Source organism: Arvicanthis niloticus, chromosome 29 (assembly GCF_011762505.2).
Source record: "Arvicanthis niloticus isolate mArvNil1 chromosome 29, mArvNil1.pat.X, whole genome shotgun sequence".
Lineage (NCBI taxonomy): Eukaryota > Metazoa > Chordata > Mammalia > Rodentia > Muridae > Arvicanthis > Arvicanthis niloticus.
The window spans coordinates 25,946,576-25,963,003 of record NC_133437.1 but is presented as its reverse complement, the minus strand read 5'-3'; the positions used below and the strand labels follow the sequence as shown (position 1 = coordinate 25,963,003).

The 16,428-nt window shown below is 42.5% G+C and overlaps 1 protein-coding gene across 1 annotated transcript in view; it reads right to left on the bottom strand.

The window, feature by feature from the left end:
• Positions 1 to 485: 485 nt before the first annotated feature.
• Positions 486 to 16,428, bottom strand: part of LOC143440259 (cell adhesion molecule CEACAM3-like) — a 76,301-nt gene continuing 60,358 nt past the window's right edge. The window contains 2 exon segments of the mRNA XM_076926957.1: positions 486 to 682; positions 685 to 765. Coding sequence (XP_076783072.1) covers positions 486 to 682; positions 685 to 765 — 278 coding nt within the window.

Below are 16,428 nucleotides of genomic sequence, written 5' to 3'. Positions count from 1 at the left end.
TTCTATGAATCAAAAAAAACTGCGGATCAAAAGTATCTAGTAGCCAGTTGTGTGCACTGAGAAACATGCGCAGTCCCTTCTGTCACTTCCTCACTTCCCATGGGTGACAGGTGTCCAGGTAGCCTTGAGGTTAGGTGAAGCTATTGGAGTATATGAGAGCAGGTTTGTCTTTGTGCAAACTGCACCATGTTAACAGGGGACTCGAAGCATCCCAATGTTTTGGGACTCCTGAATCTAGTAGCTATAGCCATGATCCACAATCTAAACTCTTAACAATATTATTTACCATATTCCTGTCTTTATTTTTCGTTCAACAATGAGTCTCACTTTAAATGCTGGCCTATCCTTCTACACACAGTTCTGACAGGACTATAGGCAAGAGCCACCATGCTGGCAGTATATGAGTGGTTACTAAAATTTTTTACCATGTAACTTTTCTCCATTTGACAAAGGAATGCACCTCTACTGTAGGATGAGAGAAGGGGTCACTCATTCATCACAGCCTGGCTGATGGGGAGACTGGTCTTCGTACTGACAAGGTTGAAGGCCTCACATTAATACTTTCCAGCATCCTCCTTCCTGACAGTGTGTATCCTGAGTTGGCACTTTGATAGGGAAAGTGTGATCCTTTCTCTGAGCTCCACACTTTGATCATTGAAGAGCCAACAGATGGAGATCCGAATGATGAGAAGCATGTGAAGACCACTGAGCTCTGAACTCTGACTGTTGTGTCAATGACTCGCATGAAGGGCTGTGTCACAGGCTCTGCAAAGAAACACAAGAGGGAACCAAATGACAGTTGTCCTTCTTTCAGCTCAACCACCCCTCGATAGTTCACACTTAATAAAGCTTCCAGGGAGCAGAAATTAGAGCTGTGACTACAGTCATATCTTGTGCTTTGTTTGCATCTATGACCCATGGGCTGTGTGATCCTGATTCTGCTACTGACTTTGCTGTGCCTCAGGTTTCCTATACTAGGACACACTTTGCCTAATCATTGCAGTACCTGTGAGTTAAGATTTGGTATGAGCAATGTTCTGACCTGGGGATAGGAAGCTGCTCACATCAGCAGCATCTGTTCCACTTACCCTAGGCTGGACTCCTGAGGATGAGGAGGTGCCTGGAGAACTGCCATCTCTTTCCCTTCCCTTGGGAACATTATTTTTGTCTGAGTCTCTAACTCCATCAGAACAGTTGTGTTCTGTTCTGACACCTGTCCATTGAGGCTCAGGAGAAGGAGGTGTACAGGAGACCTACATGACTGCAGGTGTTATGGTGGTACATAGCTGATTCCACACTCTATGGAACTTGGAGAGTCAGCCAAGCCTTGTTCCCTGTCAACTCTGACTGGAAGTCCAATGCTAGCCCTGAAGAAAGGATCTCTGGGAACAACTAGAATTAAGTCTGGATCCTTGGCTTTGTGATGACCATCTTACTGATTCAGTAGTAAACTGGACCATGAAGAGAGGGTAAACACAGGCTAAATGGAAAAACAGAAGGGAAAGAGACAAATCTATCAATATTCAGACCTTTGTCTTTGATGACAAGATGGGGTCCTAAGACCAGAGCTTAGATCCACCACTCAGCAGAGGTGGGTGGGAGTGTCTGTACAACCCAGAGGGAGTGAGCAAACCACCTCTGTACTCTCAGTGCACCTGACTGTGTCGCTTCCTCTGTGTGGAACTCTGTCCTTGTGTATCTCCACCCTCACTGTCCTCACATGCCTGCTCACTCTCAGATGTGGGGGACCTTCCCTACCTCTTCATCTGCAAGCCCTTGCTCTCTTCCCTCTCTGGATGCAGTCACCCTGATTTCACTTTGAGATGGGCTGCCTTGTCTGACTTCCAGTCCACTGAAGCTAAAGACCTTTTAGAAAAAAACTAGTTTAATCTCTCTGGAGATTCTAGTACATAGACAGGCTCAGATATGTGGGGCAATGTAAAACAGAAAACCTTGTAAGGTCAAGTGGATTCAGAAACCCCAGAATTCTCATAATTAAAAAAGGTAGGCATTTAAATCTACTCCCGACAATGTTTCTGACCTGGAACATGTGACCATGACACCCCATTGAGAGGACTGTGACAATCACACCGAAAGCCCTTACACATGCAATGAGGCATCCCTAACATCTCAGGCCAAACCAATAGAAAGCATCTAACTCTTTTTTAAGATCCTATCCAAAAGGAATAAAGTGCACAAGGTATTTCACCAAAGACCAACTGAGAGTCCGTTTTATTGGGCTATAACACCCTAAGGGGAGAATATTCTCTCTTGAAGCTTTCCTTGCTAGAACATGCTGCAGCTTATCAAAGCCACTTCCTGCTTGGTGGCCCCCAACCTTGGTTCTTAGCCACCAAATGTGGCACACTGCCTGCCAAAGATTCCAGGGCAGCTGAGGCCAAGGAAGAGGCCTAACATCCTACCTTGCTCTGGCTCCCCCTGGGAGAGCTACAACTCTTCAGCTGCTCAAGGTAACCCAGAGCCCCACACATCCCAGCATGAGGGTGAATGAAAGAATAAACATCTCAGGGCATTACAAGGCCAGATGCTAATGGAATTCTCATATTTAAAGTTAATGACAGCAGTTAAACCTCCAGCTCACATTACCCAGTACATGTGTGGGGAGTTGGTGTAAAGAAGTGAGTAGGCATGAGTGTGGGTGTTGGTGCAGGGGCAACTGTAAACCATCGTGTGTATGGGTGAGTGCAGGACTCAGCACCTACATGGAGGTCAGAGGTCAACTTGAGGGAGCCTTTCCTCTCCTTCCACCATAGTTCTCTTCCTCCAACAAAGTCAGACACTGTTCTGACCAGTGAGCAGCAGACACTACCAGAGGCTGCAAGCACTGCAGAGAAGTATACAGTGGTCCACCATGACATTGGCTAATTTACCCTCACACTGTGGAGAACAGCATTTGCTGCAGTGCTGCCCCCAAGCTCTACAGCCTTCTTCCCTCTAAGCTCAGGCTCTGCCCAGAGAGGAGCCCTTCCCAGGATAATGCTGACTGCTGTCAGGGATGGTGTTCAGGGTCCTGCTCTGTCTCTTCCACACTTGGTCCTGCCTGGTGTCCCAGGTGGCTTCACCATATTTACATGTTTCAGTTCTCAAGACCACACAGTGAGCAACAAGGCTGATAATCATCTCTGTGACCTGGGGCAGCAACAGCTCACCCCAGGACTGTCCTCTTCTGTGTCCTCCCAATATGTCCTTTATGACACAGAATCCTAAGCTGCCCTTTGATCTCAATGCTCTGAGGTGGCATCGACTCCCTGCAGGAAGGTAACACAGATGCCTGTGAGCACTGGGAAGGGACCTGCTGACTGATGTCTAGGAAAGGGACAGTTTCATTCTCACTGGAGTCAGCGCAGTCAGGGAGCATTGTCATGACACCCAGAAGCAGTTGTGTGGGGACTTTCATGTGGCTGTGCAGCAGAAGGTCACCTGGACCCTAGAGAGAGGACAGTTGTTCCTCCATAAACCTAAAGAGAGTTTCAGAGAGACTCTCAGCATCCTATACTGGCTGAACCTCACCTAGAGTCTGCCCATGTCCTTCCTGGGAGGCAACTGTCCTCTGTCTAGGTGATTGCCCATAGGATATGTGGGGGTAGGGAGATGTTAACACTGAATCTGCTGACAAAACAATACATTTAGTAGGTCTTAGAGACTGTGCAAGAGACCTCCAGGTCTGTAGAGACAGGGATAGAGCCAGGCTACAAGTTAAGCTTGTGGCTCCTGGAATTGCTTTTCTGAGTATTTCTGAGTAGTCTACAATTCTGAGCATGGCAAAAGCCCCAGTGTGAAGCCTTAGGCTGAGTTATTTTCAATCTTATCTCGTCATCTAGTGACCAGGAAGTAAATTACACCTCATGCCTGGATCTGTTCAATTCAGCTACTCTGCAATCATTTGCCTGCAGGAGACAATTCCAGAAGCTGAGCCTCAGAGGACAACCAATTGCAGAGGAGGACCTGTGCCTTGGGAATCCTGCCCTTCCCGTTAAGTCTCATGAGCCCATCAGGACAGTTAGTTAATGGCCTGAGCACCTGTCTAGCTATGCTCTCCCTGCTGAGTCTCTGAGGTAGATGTCCAGGGGACCTAGCCTAACCATGGCACTCATGGCAGTTCACAGGCTGGTTCCAAGTGCCAGTAAAGCCTTGTCCCATGTAGGTTCCAACAGGAATCCAAAAAAAAAAAAAGTAGTGAAAAAAACACTCCCCACTGTCCCTTGGAGGCTAAACAGGGATTGAGATTAGCAGACAGGAATTACTGGTGCTCTCTGTGAGAATCTGGAATTATTTCTTCAGGCAGGGCCTGACTGACCCCCACAGAGTCTTCCTCAGGGCCATGTGCATGCTGAGAAATCCAAGGGTCAGGGATGAGTCTGACATCCTTGATCTGAGTTTACCCACACAGGCCTCCCTCTCTGCAGGTAAATACAGGTATGTCCAGTTTTCGGCTGACTTGTGTGGGTGAGGGTCTCCCTGCTCTATTTGGTGGAGGTTAGTGCATTACCTCCATGCATTCTGTGTTCCTCATTTGTCATTTTCTCGCTATGGTACTCTCTCTCCTTGGGTGTCCACATGACCCCACCTCACTGTCTTCAGATCCCTGCTCACACTCAGTGTAGATGGATGATGGGGTGAAGCTCCCAACCTTCACACTCTGACTCTTGTTTATTGTCCTTTAGTGATTACACCCTACATCTGATTTCATCTTCTAGATTTCTTTGCTGGTCAACCTTCCAGTCCACTGGGATTAGGAAATTGTGAGAACTAGGATTTGTCTTATATTTTTAAAGAAAGGCTTCATATAAAAAAAAACTCAAATATCTGTGGGGGGTGAATGAATGAATGAATGAATGATGTCTCAGTACCATGCATGCCTATGATCAAGTAGACTTTATCCCGGAGACAACTTCCTGAACAGAAGAACACCAGTGGCTCAGACACTAAGGTCAAGAATAAAACATGAGACCTCAAAAAAACTGAAAAGCTACTGTAAATCAAAGGACACCATCATTAGGACAAAAAAGGCAGCCTACAGATTGGGAAAAGATCTTCACTAACCTACATCTGAAAGAGGACTGATATCCAAAATATATAAAGAACTCAAGAAGTTAAACGCAGATCCTTAGTCATCAGGGAAATGTATTTCAAATGGACTCTGAGAGTCCTTCTTACACCCATCAGGATGACGAAGATCAAAACCTTAAAGTACAGCACATGCTGGGGTGGATGTGGTGTAAGGGGAACACTTCTCCACTGCTGGTAGGAGTGTAAATTTGTACAACCACCCTGAAAATCAATTCGGCATTTTCTCAGAAGACTGAGACTACTTTTAACTCAAGACCCAATTATATCGCTCTGGACATAAACCCAAAAGATGCTCCACCATCCACAAGGACATTTGCTCAACTATGTTTATAGCAACTTTATTTGTAATAGCCAGAAACTGGAAACAATCTAGATGTCTCTCAACTGAAGAATGGATAGAGAAAATATGGTGTATCTACACAATGGAGTACTACTCAGCTAGTAAAAACAAAGACATCATGAATTTTGCAGACAAATGGGTGGAACTTAGAATATCATCCTTAGTGACGTAACCCAGTCCCAAAATGGCATGCATGCTATATACTCACTCATAAGTGGATATTAGCCATAAAGTACAGGATAACCAGCTATAATCAACAGACCCAAGAAGACAAATAACAAACAGGGCCCAAGGGAGGATGGTTGAATCTTTCTCACAAGAGGAAACAAAACAGATATCAGAGGTTCATGGAAGGAGGAAACTGGATGGTAGAGGGAATGGGAGTGGGCTAGGAGAGAGAATCAAATGTAGGAAAGTGAAGGGGGAAAAAAGGAAGTTGGGGTGCGGACCATCTCTATGACATGCCAGAGACCTTGGCTGGGAGAGGCACCAGAGTGGCTACAGAGTGACTCTAACTTAGACTCCTAGCAGTGGGGCATATAGAGCCTGACTGAAGTGACCATCTTCTGTAGCCAGGCAGGACTCCAAGCAGAAGGATAAGCAACCCACCCATAAAACCTTCGACCCAAAATGTGTCCTGCCTACAAGATGTGCCCAGATAAAGATAGAACAGAGGCTGAGGCAATGACCAACCAACTACTGTCCCAAATTGAGACCCATCCCATGGGCAAGAATCAATATGTGACACTATTAATGATATTTTGTTATGCTTGCAGACAGGAACCTAGCATAACTATCCTCTGAGAGGCTCCACCCAGCAGCTAATGGAAAGAAATGCAAAGATTCACACAAAAACATTAGATGGAGCTCAGGGAGACTTACAAAAACTTGAGAGAAGGAAAAAGACAGGAACTCCACAGAAAGACCAACACCTGGAGCAGGGGCTATCGCTAAACCTATTGCCTGCCTGCCTACCTATGGATTTCCCAATCCTAACTGGACCACCTAGTCTGACCTCAGTGGGAGTGGAAGTGACTTGATGTGTAAGGGGGGGAAGGTAAGGGGTGACATCAAGAGTTGGATTTCCCCTTCTCAGGAACAAGAAGGTGAAATGGGGGAAGGACTAGCATAAAGGGGTACTCGGAGGAGAGAAAGGGCTAATATGGGGTTGTAAAGTAAATAAATAAATTAATTAAAAAAAAACAAAAATAACAACAAAAAAGACAGGTTTATTGCTGTTTCATGATGCCAGCCTCCCCCCCCCCAAAAGAAAATCAATATTTTAGTATTTACTTGTCCACTAGAGTGTCAGGAAAAGTTACTTGGACATAAAATGATATTTTATATATGTTTAAATGTAAGTGCATATATGCATTAATAAATACATTTATATTCTAAAAAAGAAAGAAATTTATGCCCTTGCTTGGTCCTTTTGGCTGGGACAGACACATAGCAGGTCAACTCCCATGAAGACATCATATCCTGAACCTTCCTAGAGCAGCAAATAAGAACCCTCCTCTACAACCCTAGGCCCTGGAGTCACAACCCACCTATAAGCTACACCTCTGGAATACCACTCCCCTTCCACCCCTTGCTTGGTCCTTTTGGCTAGGGCAGATACCTAGCGGGTCTGCTCCTGTGAAGACACCATATCCTGAACCATCTTAGAGCACTGGTGGAACCACTGTACTCAGAGCAGCAGGATTTCAGGTTTCCATAGGAAGCCTAAGTCCCAGGAGCTCTTCCACTCAGGAGCTCAGGATCACAGGATCACAGACATTTGAACTCTGAGGGGTTCTGACACAAGCAAGATAACTGAAAATACAGACTCCAGTCAGAGACAGTGAGTGCAGGTAGCACTAGAGTTAACCAGATGGCAAAAAGCAAGCACAAGAATATAAACAACAGAAACCGAAGTTATCTGGCATCATCAGAACCAAGTACTCCTACTATAGCAAGTCCTGGACAACCCATCACACCGGAAAAGCAGGATTCAGATTTAAAATCACTTCTCATGAGGATGATAGAGGACTTGAAGAAGGACATAAACAACTCCCTTAAAGAAATACACAGGTGAACAGGTAGAAGCCCTTAAAGAGAAAACACAAAAAAATCCCTTAAAGAATTATAGGAAAACACAACCAAACAGGAGAAGGAATTAAACAAGACCATCCAGGATCTAAAAATGGAAGTAGAAACAATAAAGAAATCACAAAGGGAGACTACCCTGGAGATAGAAAACCTAGGAAAGAGACCAGGAGTCATAGACGTAAGCATCACCAACAAAATGCAAGAGATAGAAGAAAGAATCTCATGTGCAGAAGATATCATGGAAAACATTGACACAACTGTCAAAGAAAATGCAAAATGCAAAAAGCTCCTGACCCAAAACATTCAGGAAATTCAGGACACAATGAGAAGAGCAAACCTAAGGATAATAGGTATAGATGAGAGTGAAGATTCCCAACTTAAAGGGCCAGTAAATATCTTCAACAAAATTATAGAGGAAAACTTTCCTAACCTAAAGAAAGAGATACCCATGAAAAATACAGGAAGCCTACAGAACTCCAAGTAGAAGAGACCAGAAAAGAAATTCCTCCCATCACATAATAATTAAAACATCAAATGCACAAAACAAAGAAAAAATACTAAAAGCAGTAAGGGAAAAAAGGTCAAGTAATATATAAAAGCAGACTTATAAGAATTACACCAGACTTCTCACCAGAGACTATAAAAGCCAGACGATCCTGGACTGATATCATACAGACCCTAAGAGAACACAAATGCCAGCCCAGACTACTATACCCAGAAAAACTTTCAATCACTACAGATGGAGAAACCAAGATATTCCATGACAAAACCAGATTTACACAATACCTTCACACAAATCCAGGCCTACAAAGGATAATAGATGGAAAACTCCAACATAAGGAGAGAAACTACAACATAGAAAAAGCAAGAAATTAATCTTTAAACAAACCCATAAGAAGATAGCTACACAAACATAATTACACCTCTAATAACTAAAATAACAAGAAGAAACAATCACTGTTCCTTAATATCTGTTAACATCAATGGACTCAATTCTCCAAAAAAAAGACATAGACTAACAAACTGGATATGTAAACAGGACCCAGAATTTGCTGCATACAGGAAACACACTTCAGTGGCAAAGACAGACACTACCTCAGAGTAAAGGGCTGGAAAACAGTTTTCTAAGCAAATGGTCCCAAGAAACAAGCTGAAATAAACATTCTAATATCAAATAAAATCAACTTTCAACCAAAAGTTATCAAAAAGATAAGGAAGGACACTTCATACTCGTCAAAGAAAAAAATCTACCAAGAAGAACTCTCAATTCTGAACATCTATGCTCCAAATGCAAGGGCACCCACATTCATAAAAGTAACTTTACTAAAACTCAAAGCACACATTGCACCTCACACAATAATAGTGGGAGATTTCAACACCCCACTTTCAGCAATGGACAGATCATGGAAACAGAAACTAAACAGAAACACAATGAAACTAACAGAAGTTAAGAACCAAATGGATTTAATGAATATCTATAGAACATTTTATCCTAGAACAAAAGAATATACCTTTTTCTCAGCACCTCATGGTACCTTCTCCAAAATAGACCATATAATTGGTCACAAAGCAGGCCTCAACAGATACAAAAAGATTGAAATAATTCCTTGCATCCTATCAGATCACCATGGATTAAAGCTGGTCTTCAATAATAACAAAAACAATGGAAAACCTACATACATGAGGAAACTGAACAACACTTTACTCAATGATGACTTGGTCAAGGAAAAAAAATAAAGAAATTAAAGACTTTTTAGAATTTAATGACAATGAAGGCTCGTCATACCAAAACTTATGGAACACAATGAAAGCAGTGCTAAGAGGAAAACTCATAGCTGTAAGTGTCTAAAAAGAAACTGAAGAGAGCATACACTAGCAACTTGATAACACAACTGAAAGCTCTAGAACAAAAAGAGGCAAATACACCCAGGGGAGTAGACCTCAGAAAATAATCAAACTCAGGGCTGAAATCAACAATGTAGAAAAAAACTACACAAAGTATCAACAAAACCAGAAGCTGGTTCTTTGAGAAAATCAACAATATAGATAAACTCTTAGCCAGACTAACCAGAGGGCACAGAGACAGTATCGAAATTAATAAAATTAGAACTGAAAAAAAGACATAACAACAGAAACTGAGGAAACTCAAAAAATCATCAGATCCTACTACGAAGCTTATACTCAACAAAACTGGAAAATCTGAATTAAATAGACAATTTTCTAGACAAATACCAGGTACCAAAGTTAAATCAGGAGCAGATAAACCATCTAAACAATACCATAACCCCTAAAGAAATAGCAGCAGTCATTAAAAGTCTCCCCACCAAAAAAAGCCCAAGACCAGATGGTTTTAGTGCAGAATTCTATCAGACCTTCCAAGAAGATCTAATACCAATTCTCTTCAAACTATTCTACAAAAGAGAAATAGAAGGAACACTACTCAATTCGTTCTATGAAGCCACAAATACACTCATATCTAAACCTCACAAAGACCCAACAAAGAAAGAGAACTTCAGACCAATCTCCCTTATGAATATTGATGCAAAAATACTCAATAGAATTCTCACAAACTAAATCTAAGAACACATCAAAACAATCATCCATCATGATCAAGTAGGCTTTATCCCAGGAATGCAGGGATGGTTCAATAATCAGAAATCTATCAATGTAATCCACTATATAAATAAACTCAAAGAAAAAAACTACATAATCATCTCACCAGATGCTGAGAAAGCATTTGACAAAATTCAACATCCCTTCATGGTAAAAGTCTTGGAAAGATCAGGAATTCAATGCCCATACCTAAACATAGTAAAAGTAATATACAGCAAACCAGTAACCAACATCAAACTAAATGGAGAGAAACATGAAGCAATCCCACTAAAATCAGGGACTAGACAAGGCTGCCCACTCCATCCCTACCTATTCAATATAGTACTGGAAGTCCTAGCCAGAGCAATTAGACAACAAAAGGAAGTCAAAGGAATACAAATGGGAAAAATCACTATTTGTAGATGATATGATAGTATACTTAAGTGACCCCAAAACTTCCATCAGAGAACTCCTAAACCTGATCAACAACTTCCACAAAGTGGCTGGAGATAAAATCAACTCAAACAAATCAGTAGCCTTCCTCTACTCAAAAGATAAATAGGCTGATAAAGAAATTAGGAAAATGACACCCTTCACAATAGTCACAAATAATAACAAAAAAAAAAAATACCTTGCTGTGAATCTAACCAAGCAAGTGAAAGATCTGTATGACAAGAATGTCAAGTCTCTGAAGAAAGAAATCGAAGATCTCAGAAGATGGAAAGATGTCTCATGCTCATGGATTGGCAGGATTAATATAGTAAAAATGGTCATCTTGCTGAAAGCAATCTACAGATTCAATGCAATCCCCATTAAAATCCCAACTCAATTCTTTACAGAGTTAGAAAGAGCAAATCTCAAATTCATTTGGAATAACAAAAAACCCAGGATAGCAAAAACTAGTCTCAACAATAAAAGAACTTCTGGAGAAACCACCATCCCTGACCTAAAGCTGTACTACAGAGCAATAGTGATTTTTTAAAAAAAAAAAAAAAAACTGCATGGTATTGGTACAGAGACAGGTAGGAAGATCAGTGGAATAGAATTGAAGATCCAGAAATGAACCCACACACCTATGGTCACTTGATCTTTGACAAAGGAACTAAAACTGTACAGTGGAAAAGGACAGCATTTTCAACAAATGGTGCTGGTTCTGCTGGAGAACAACATATAGAAAAATGCAAATCGATCCATTCTTATCTCCTTGTACAAAGCTCAAGTTCAAGTGAATAAAGGACCTTCACATAAAACCAGATACACTGAAACTAATAGAAGTGAAAGTGGGGAAGAACCTTGAACACATGGGCATAGGGGGAAAGTTCCTGAACAGAACCCCAATGGCTTATGCTCTAAGATCAAGAATTGACGAATGGGACCTCATAAAATTGCAAAGTTTCTGTAAGGCAAAGGACACTGTCAATAGGACAAAATGGCAACCAACAGATTGGGAAAAGATCTTTACCAATCCCACATCCGATAGAGGGCTAGTATCCAAGATATACAAAGAACTCAAGAAATTAGACTCCAGACAACCAAATAACATGTAGGGCCATGAAAGGGGTATTGGTTTTTGGTAGAAGTGCTGGCAGGAAGTACCCCAGAGACCCTGGAATCCAGGCTCCTAACACGTGGCGTGGAATTCCATTAACCTGCCCTGTTCAGTCACTTAGGACAATGATCCTACCATCCACTCCCAAAGAGCACAGGTAGAGGGCATGACTACAGGCTTCAGCCTCAAGAGATTTCCATATTAATGAGTTACCTAAAGGCCAGAGGGCCTAGCCAATTATGTATTCCTTTTCCCAGACCCTTTTTCCTCCTTCCTCCCTATTTAAATCAGGCCCACTCTGGCTTAAGGGGGGGGGGGGGTGCACATCCAGACCATCTACCATCTGCCATGTCAATAAAGCTCATTGGAACTCCCGACTTTCTTGTGTAATTGGGGCTGTCATGGAGGACTTCGTTGTGATCCAGCCACAGGAGGCATCTTTCAAGCCAGGCAAGTAGAACAAGTGAGCACTTCCTGCTGTGTCCTGAGCCAGAGCTCTCTGGTCTCTCTCAGTGCACAGGCCAGCACAGTCTCCTTTCTGCTGCACAGCCCTCCCGTGGCATCTGGGGGCCCCCAATGGAGACACCGGCCTCCACGCCCACTTGAGAGCTTTGCATCCCTAAGGAATCAGGCTGAGTTCACTCCCCACCCAGGGGCACCCCAGCGGCCTCTCACAGACCAGCGCCCGCCCAGTGTCAGGGGGAATGAAATCAGTCAAGGTTCCTGTGCTCCAGTCTCTTTGAAGCAGTGGGAATCACCAAATGCCCAACAAGACTCAGAGACCCATGCCTGCACACCCAAGCTGCAGGCCCTTCAGTTTTTCCCGACAATAACCCTATTTAAAAATGGGGTACAAAGCTAAACAAAGAATTCTCAACTGAGGAAACTCACATGGCAGAAGGGAACCTAAAGAAATGCTCAACATCCTTAGTCATCAGGGAAATGCAAATCAAAACAACCCCTGAGATTTTACCTCACACCAGACAGAATGGCTAAGGTCAAAAACAAAGGTGATAGTAGATGCTGGCAAGGATGTGGAGAAAGAACACTCCTCCATTGTTGGTGGGATTGCAAGACTCTGGAAATCAGTCTGGCAGTTCCTCAGAAAACTGGACATAGCATTACCTGGGTAGCCAGCTATACCACTCCTGGGCATATACCCAGAAGATGCTCCAACATATAACAAGGACACATATTCCACTATGTTCATAGCAGCCTTATTTATAATAGCCAGAAGCTGGAAAGAACCCAGATGTCCTTCAACAGAGAAATGGATACAGAAAATGTGGTACATTTACACAATGGAGTATTACTCAGCTATTAAAAACAATGAATTTGGCCTGGAGCACTGGTTCCTTCTGGTCTGGGCAAGAGCACTGACAGATCCCAGGTGTCAGCTCTGTCCCCAATCTCACAGAACCCAGAGGAAGAGGGCCTTCTAGGAGCTCTAACCTGGGCAGTATCTTAGGTAAGGAAAAGGCAACACTGGCCCCAAAGAGGTAGTAACTGGATGCACGACAACCCAGGAAGTCACTCCTGGCCTGGAGCACTGCTTCCTTCCTGGCTGCACCTGAGCACTGAGCAGATCTTGAGCCCCAGCTCTAACCCCAGTAGTAACACCCACCCCACACAGTTCTGATACAACCAAAATAATAGGAAAGACAGGCTTGAATAAGAGACAGGACAGGTAGTACTAAGGAGATACAGATGGCAAAAGGCAAGCGCAAGAACATAAGCTTCAGCAACCCAGGGTACTTGGCATCATTAGAACCTAGTTCTCCCACACAAGAAAGTCCTGAATTCTTCATATCACTAGGAAAGAAAGACTCAGATTTAAAATCACTTCTAATGATGATGATAGAAAACTTTAAGAAGGACATAAATAACACTCTCAAAGAATTAGAAGAGAACACAGGTAAACAGGTAGAAGCCCTTAAAGAGGAAACACAAAGATCCCTTAAAGAATTACAAGAGAACACTACCAAACAGGTGAAGAAATTGAACAAAACTATCCAGGACATAAAAATTGAAGTAGAAACAATAAAGAAGCCGGGCGGTGGTGGCACACGCCTTTAATCCCAGCATTTAGGAGGCAGAGGCAGGCGGATTTCTGAGTTCAAGGCCAGCCTGGTCTATGGAGTGAGTTCCAGGACAGCCAGGGCTATACAGAGAAACCCTGTCTCGAAAAAAAAAAAAAAAAAGGAAGAAAGAAAGAAAGAAAGAAAGAAAGAAAGAAAGAAAGAAAGAAAGAAAAAAAGGAAGAAAGGAAGAAAGGAAGAAAGAAAGAAATCACAAAGTGAGACTCTTCTGGAGATAGAAAACTTAGGAAAGAAATTAGAAGTCATAGATGGAAGCATCACCAACAGAATACAAGACATAGAAGAGAGAATCTCAGGTGCAGAAGATACCACAGAAAATATTGACACAAATCTCAAAAAAAAAATGCAAAATGCAAAAAGTTCTTAACACAAAACACCCAGAAAATTCAGGACACAATGAGAAGACCAAACCTAGGGATAATAGATATAGATGAGTGTGAAGATTCCCAACTTAAAGGGCCAGTAAACATTTTCAACAAAATTATAGAGGAGAAAATGCTCGAGGAGAGCTAGATAGTAACAGGAAACTTCTAGGTAGGATGACCCTATGTCCCACCTGTTGGGCTATCTCTAGAATAGAGATCATAGCACCAATTGAAGGACCTTTTGAGGTTGTGTATCTGAGCCAGTGACATTGCATCAGATACGACAGGTCTCACACTGCAGTTTCAAAGCAACACTTGAGGTGATGCAGAGACAACAGAATAAAGAGAAGTTGCTAAATCCAGGCTTCTTTCAGGATTTCCTAGGATCAGTTTACATCTCAGAACTGCTCAAGTTGGGAGCAGATGTTGGAGGATGCTGTAGAGTGCTCAAACATACTAGAAAATCTTTTCTAAATGCACTACCTTGTCATATTCCAACAGCTGATCTCTACTTGGCAGGCACCAGGCACTTATGGCCATTTAAACCAGTTAACATTGAACAAAACAAAATCTATTGCCTCATTCTACCACATGCACATTTAAAAACTTGATGCATTTATGTTTAGGTAGATGGGTATTCTGCTTGCATGTGTATCTTTGAACCACATCCACTCAATACTCACAGAGGCCTGTAGAGGTTGTTGGATCCCCCAGGACTGGAGTTGGAGATAGTTTTCACCCTCCATGTATGTTTTAGAAATGGAACTGAGATACTCTGGAAGAGTAGCCTGTGTGCCTTGGGCACTGAACAATCTCGCCAGCCTCAGTTCTACCCATATTTTGAATGCTAAGCAGCTAATACTTTAGTGGCTGACATATTAGCCAAAGAAAATAAATGGTGTTTCCTCTTTTGCAGAGATTTCTGGAGTATAGTGCAGTTGCAGATGATGCAAGAGAATTCAGAGGCTCTCTATGATTAATTCCATAAAGTCAACAACATAAAGGAGTTTGCACCAAGATTAGAAAGCTGGTGTTGAGGGTCTCTAACAGTGTTCTTCTGACAAATCATTGTTGCAAACGGCTCTGCCCCATGTTGGGTGCCAAAAATGTTGAGAGCTGCTCTACCCCATGTTTGGGGGCCAAAATGTCAGGGACCACTCTATCAATGTTGGAACCCGCACTGCCAAAAGCCTTGGGGGCTAAATTGTTAGAGCATACTGCCCCAAGCAGCTCTGGTCCACAGGTTGGGGTTCAGCAAGAGAGAGAGTGAGGACAGATGGGAAGAATGGAGACCAGACAGAATGTGATTCAATCCCATTTATTCTTCCATCTCTCTTCTTCTTTCCAAGTCCCTTGTTCCTAGTACCAAGTCTCAGGTCCTAATCCTAGTTCCAGCTGTAATGAGTCTCAAGTCCTAGTCTCTTTCCCAGTTCCAAGTCTCTTTCCCAGTCACTAGTCTTCTTCCAAGTTCCAAGTGCCTAATACTTTCTTCTGTCTGTTCTCTCCTTTTATATGTCTCACTTCTAAGCCATGGCTTTAAGCCACACCTTTAAATCTCAGCTCTAAATCACACCTTTAAGTCTCACACACCCAAGGGAAGATCCTAGGTATCTAAAACAAGATGTTATCAGAGTGTGCTCAGCTGTTGTAAACAAGGCTCTTGTCAGGGTATATGGCTCAAGATGGCTGCAAGGATGATAGCCGCCTTCTGTCAGCTCCCCACAAATCATTAGACATTTTAAACCATAGCAATCTGATGAGAATCTCATCTTTAAACTGGTTAACATATGACATGGAAGGCAGATCTCCATAAAGCAGCTAAGGTGTCCTCAGTGTAGATCATATTAAAAACAGGGAATTGCTTCTACATGGTTTTGCTTATCTTTACCAGTGACAGAAAGTAATGAGAAGGCAAAGAACTTTATTTATTTATTTATTTATTTATTTATTTATGTATATGAGTACACTTTCGCTGTCTTCAGACACACCAGAAGAGGGCATTGGATCCCGTTACAGATGGTTGTGAGCCACCATGTGGTTGCTGGGAATTGAACTCAGGACCTCTAGAAGAGCACTCAGTGCTCTTAACCACTGAGCCATCTCTCCAGCCCGAAAGAACTTTTTTTAAAGAGGTAAAAAAATGAATTATATTCACGTCAATGCAACTGCAGGCTGGTGCAGTCATTTAGGGAGAGTGTGGAGAATTCTCAGAAAGCTAACAAGAAGTCTACCATATTATCCAGCTATATCAGTCCTTAGTGAATGCTCATAATACATGATATCCTTCTCCACAGATACTTG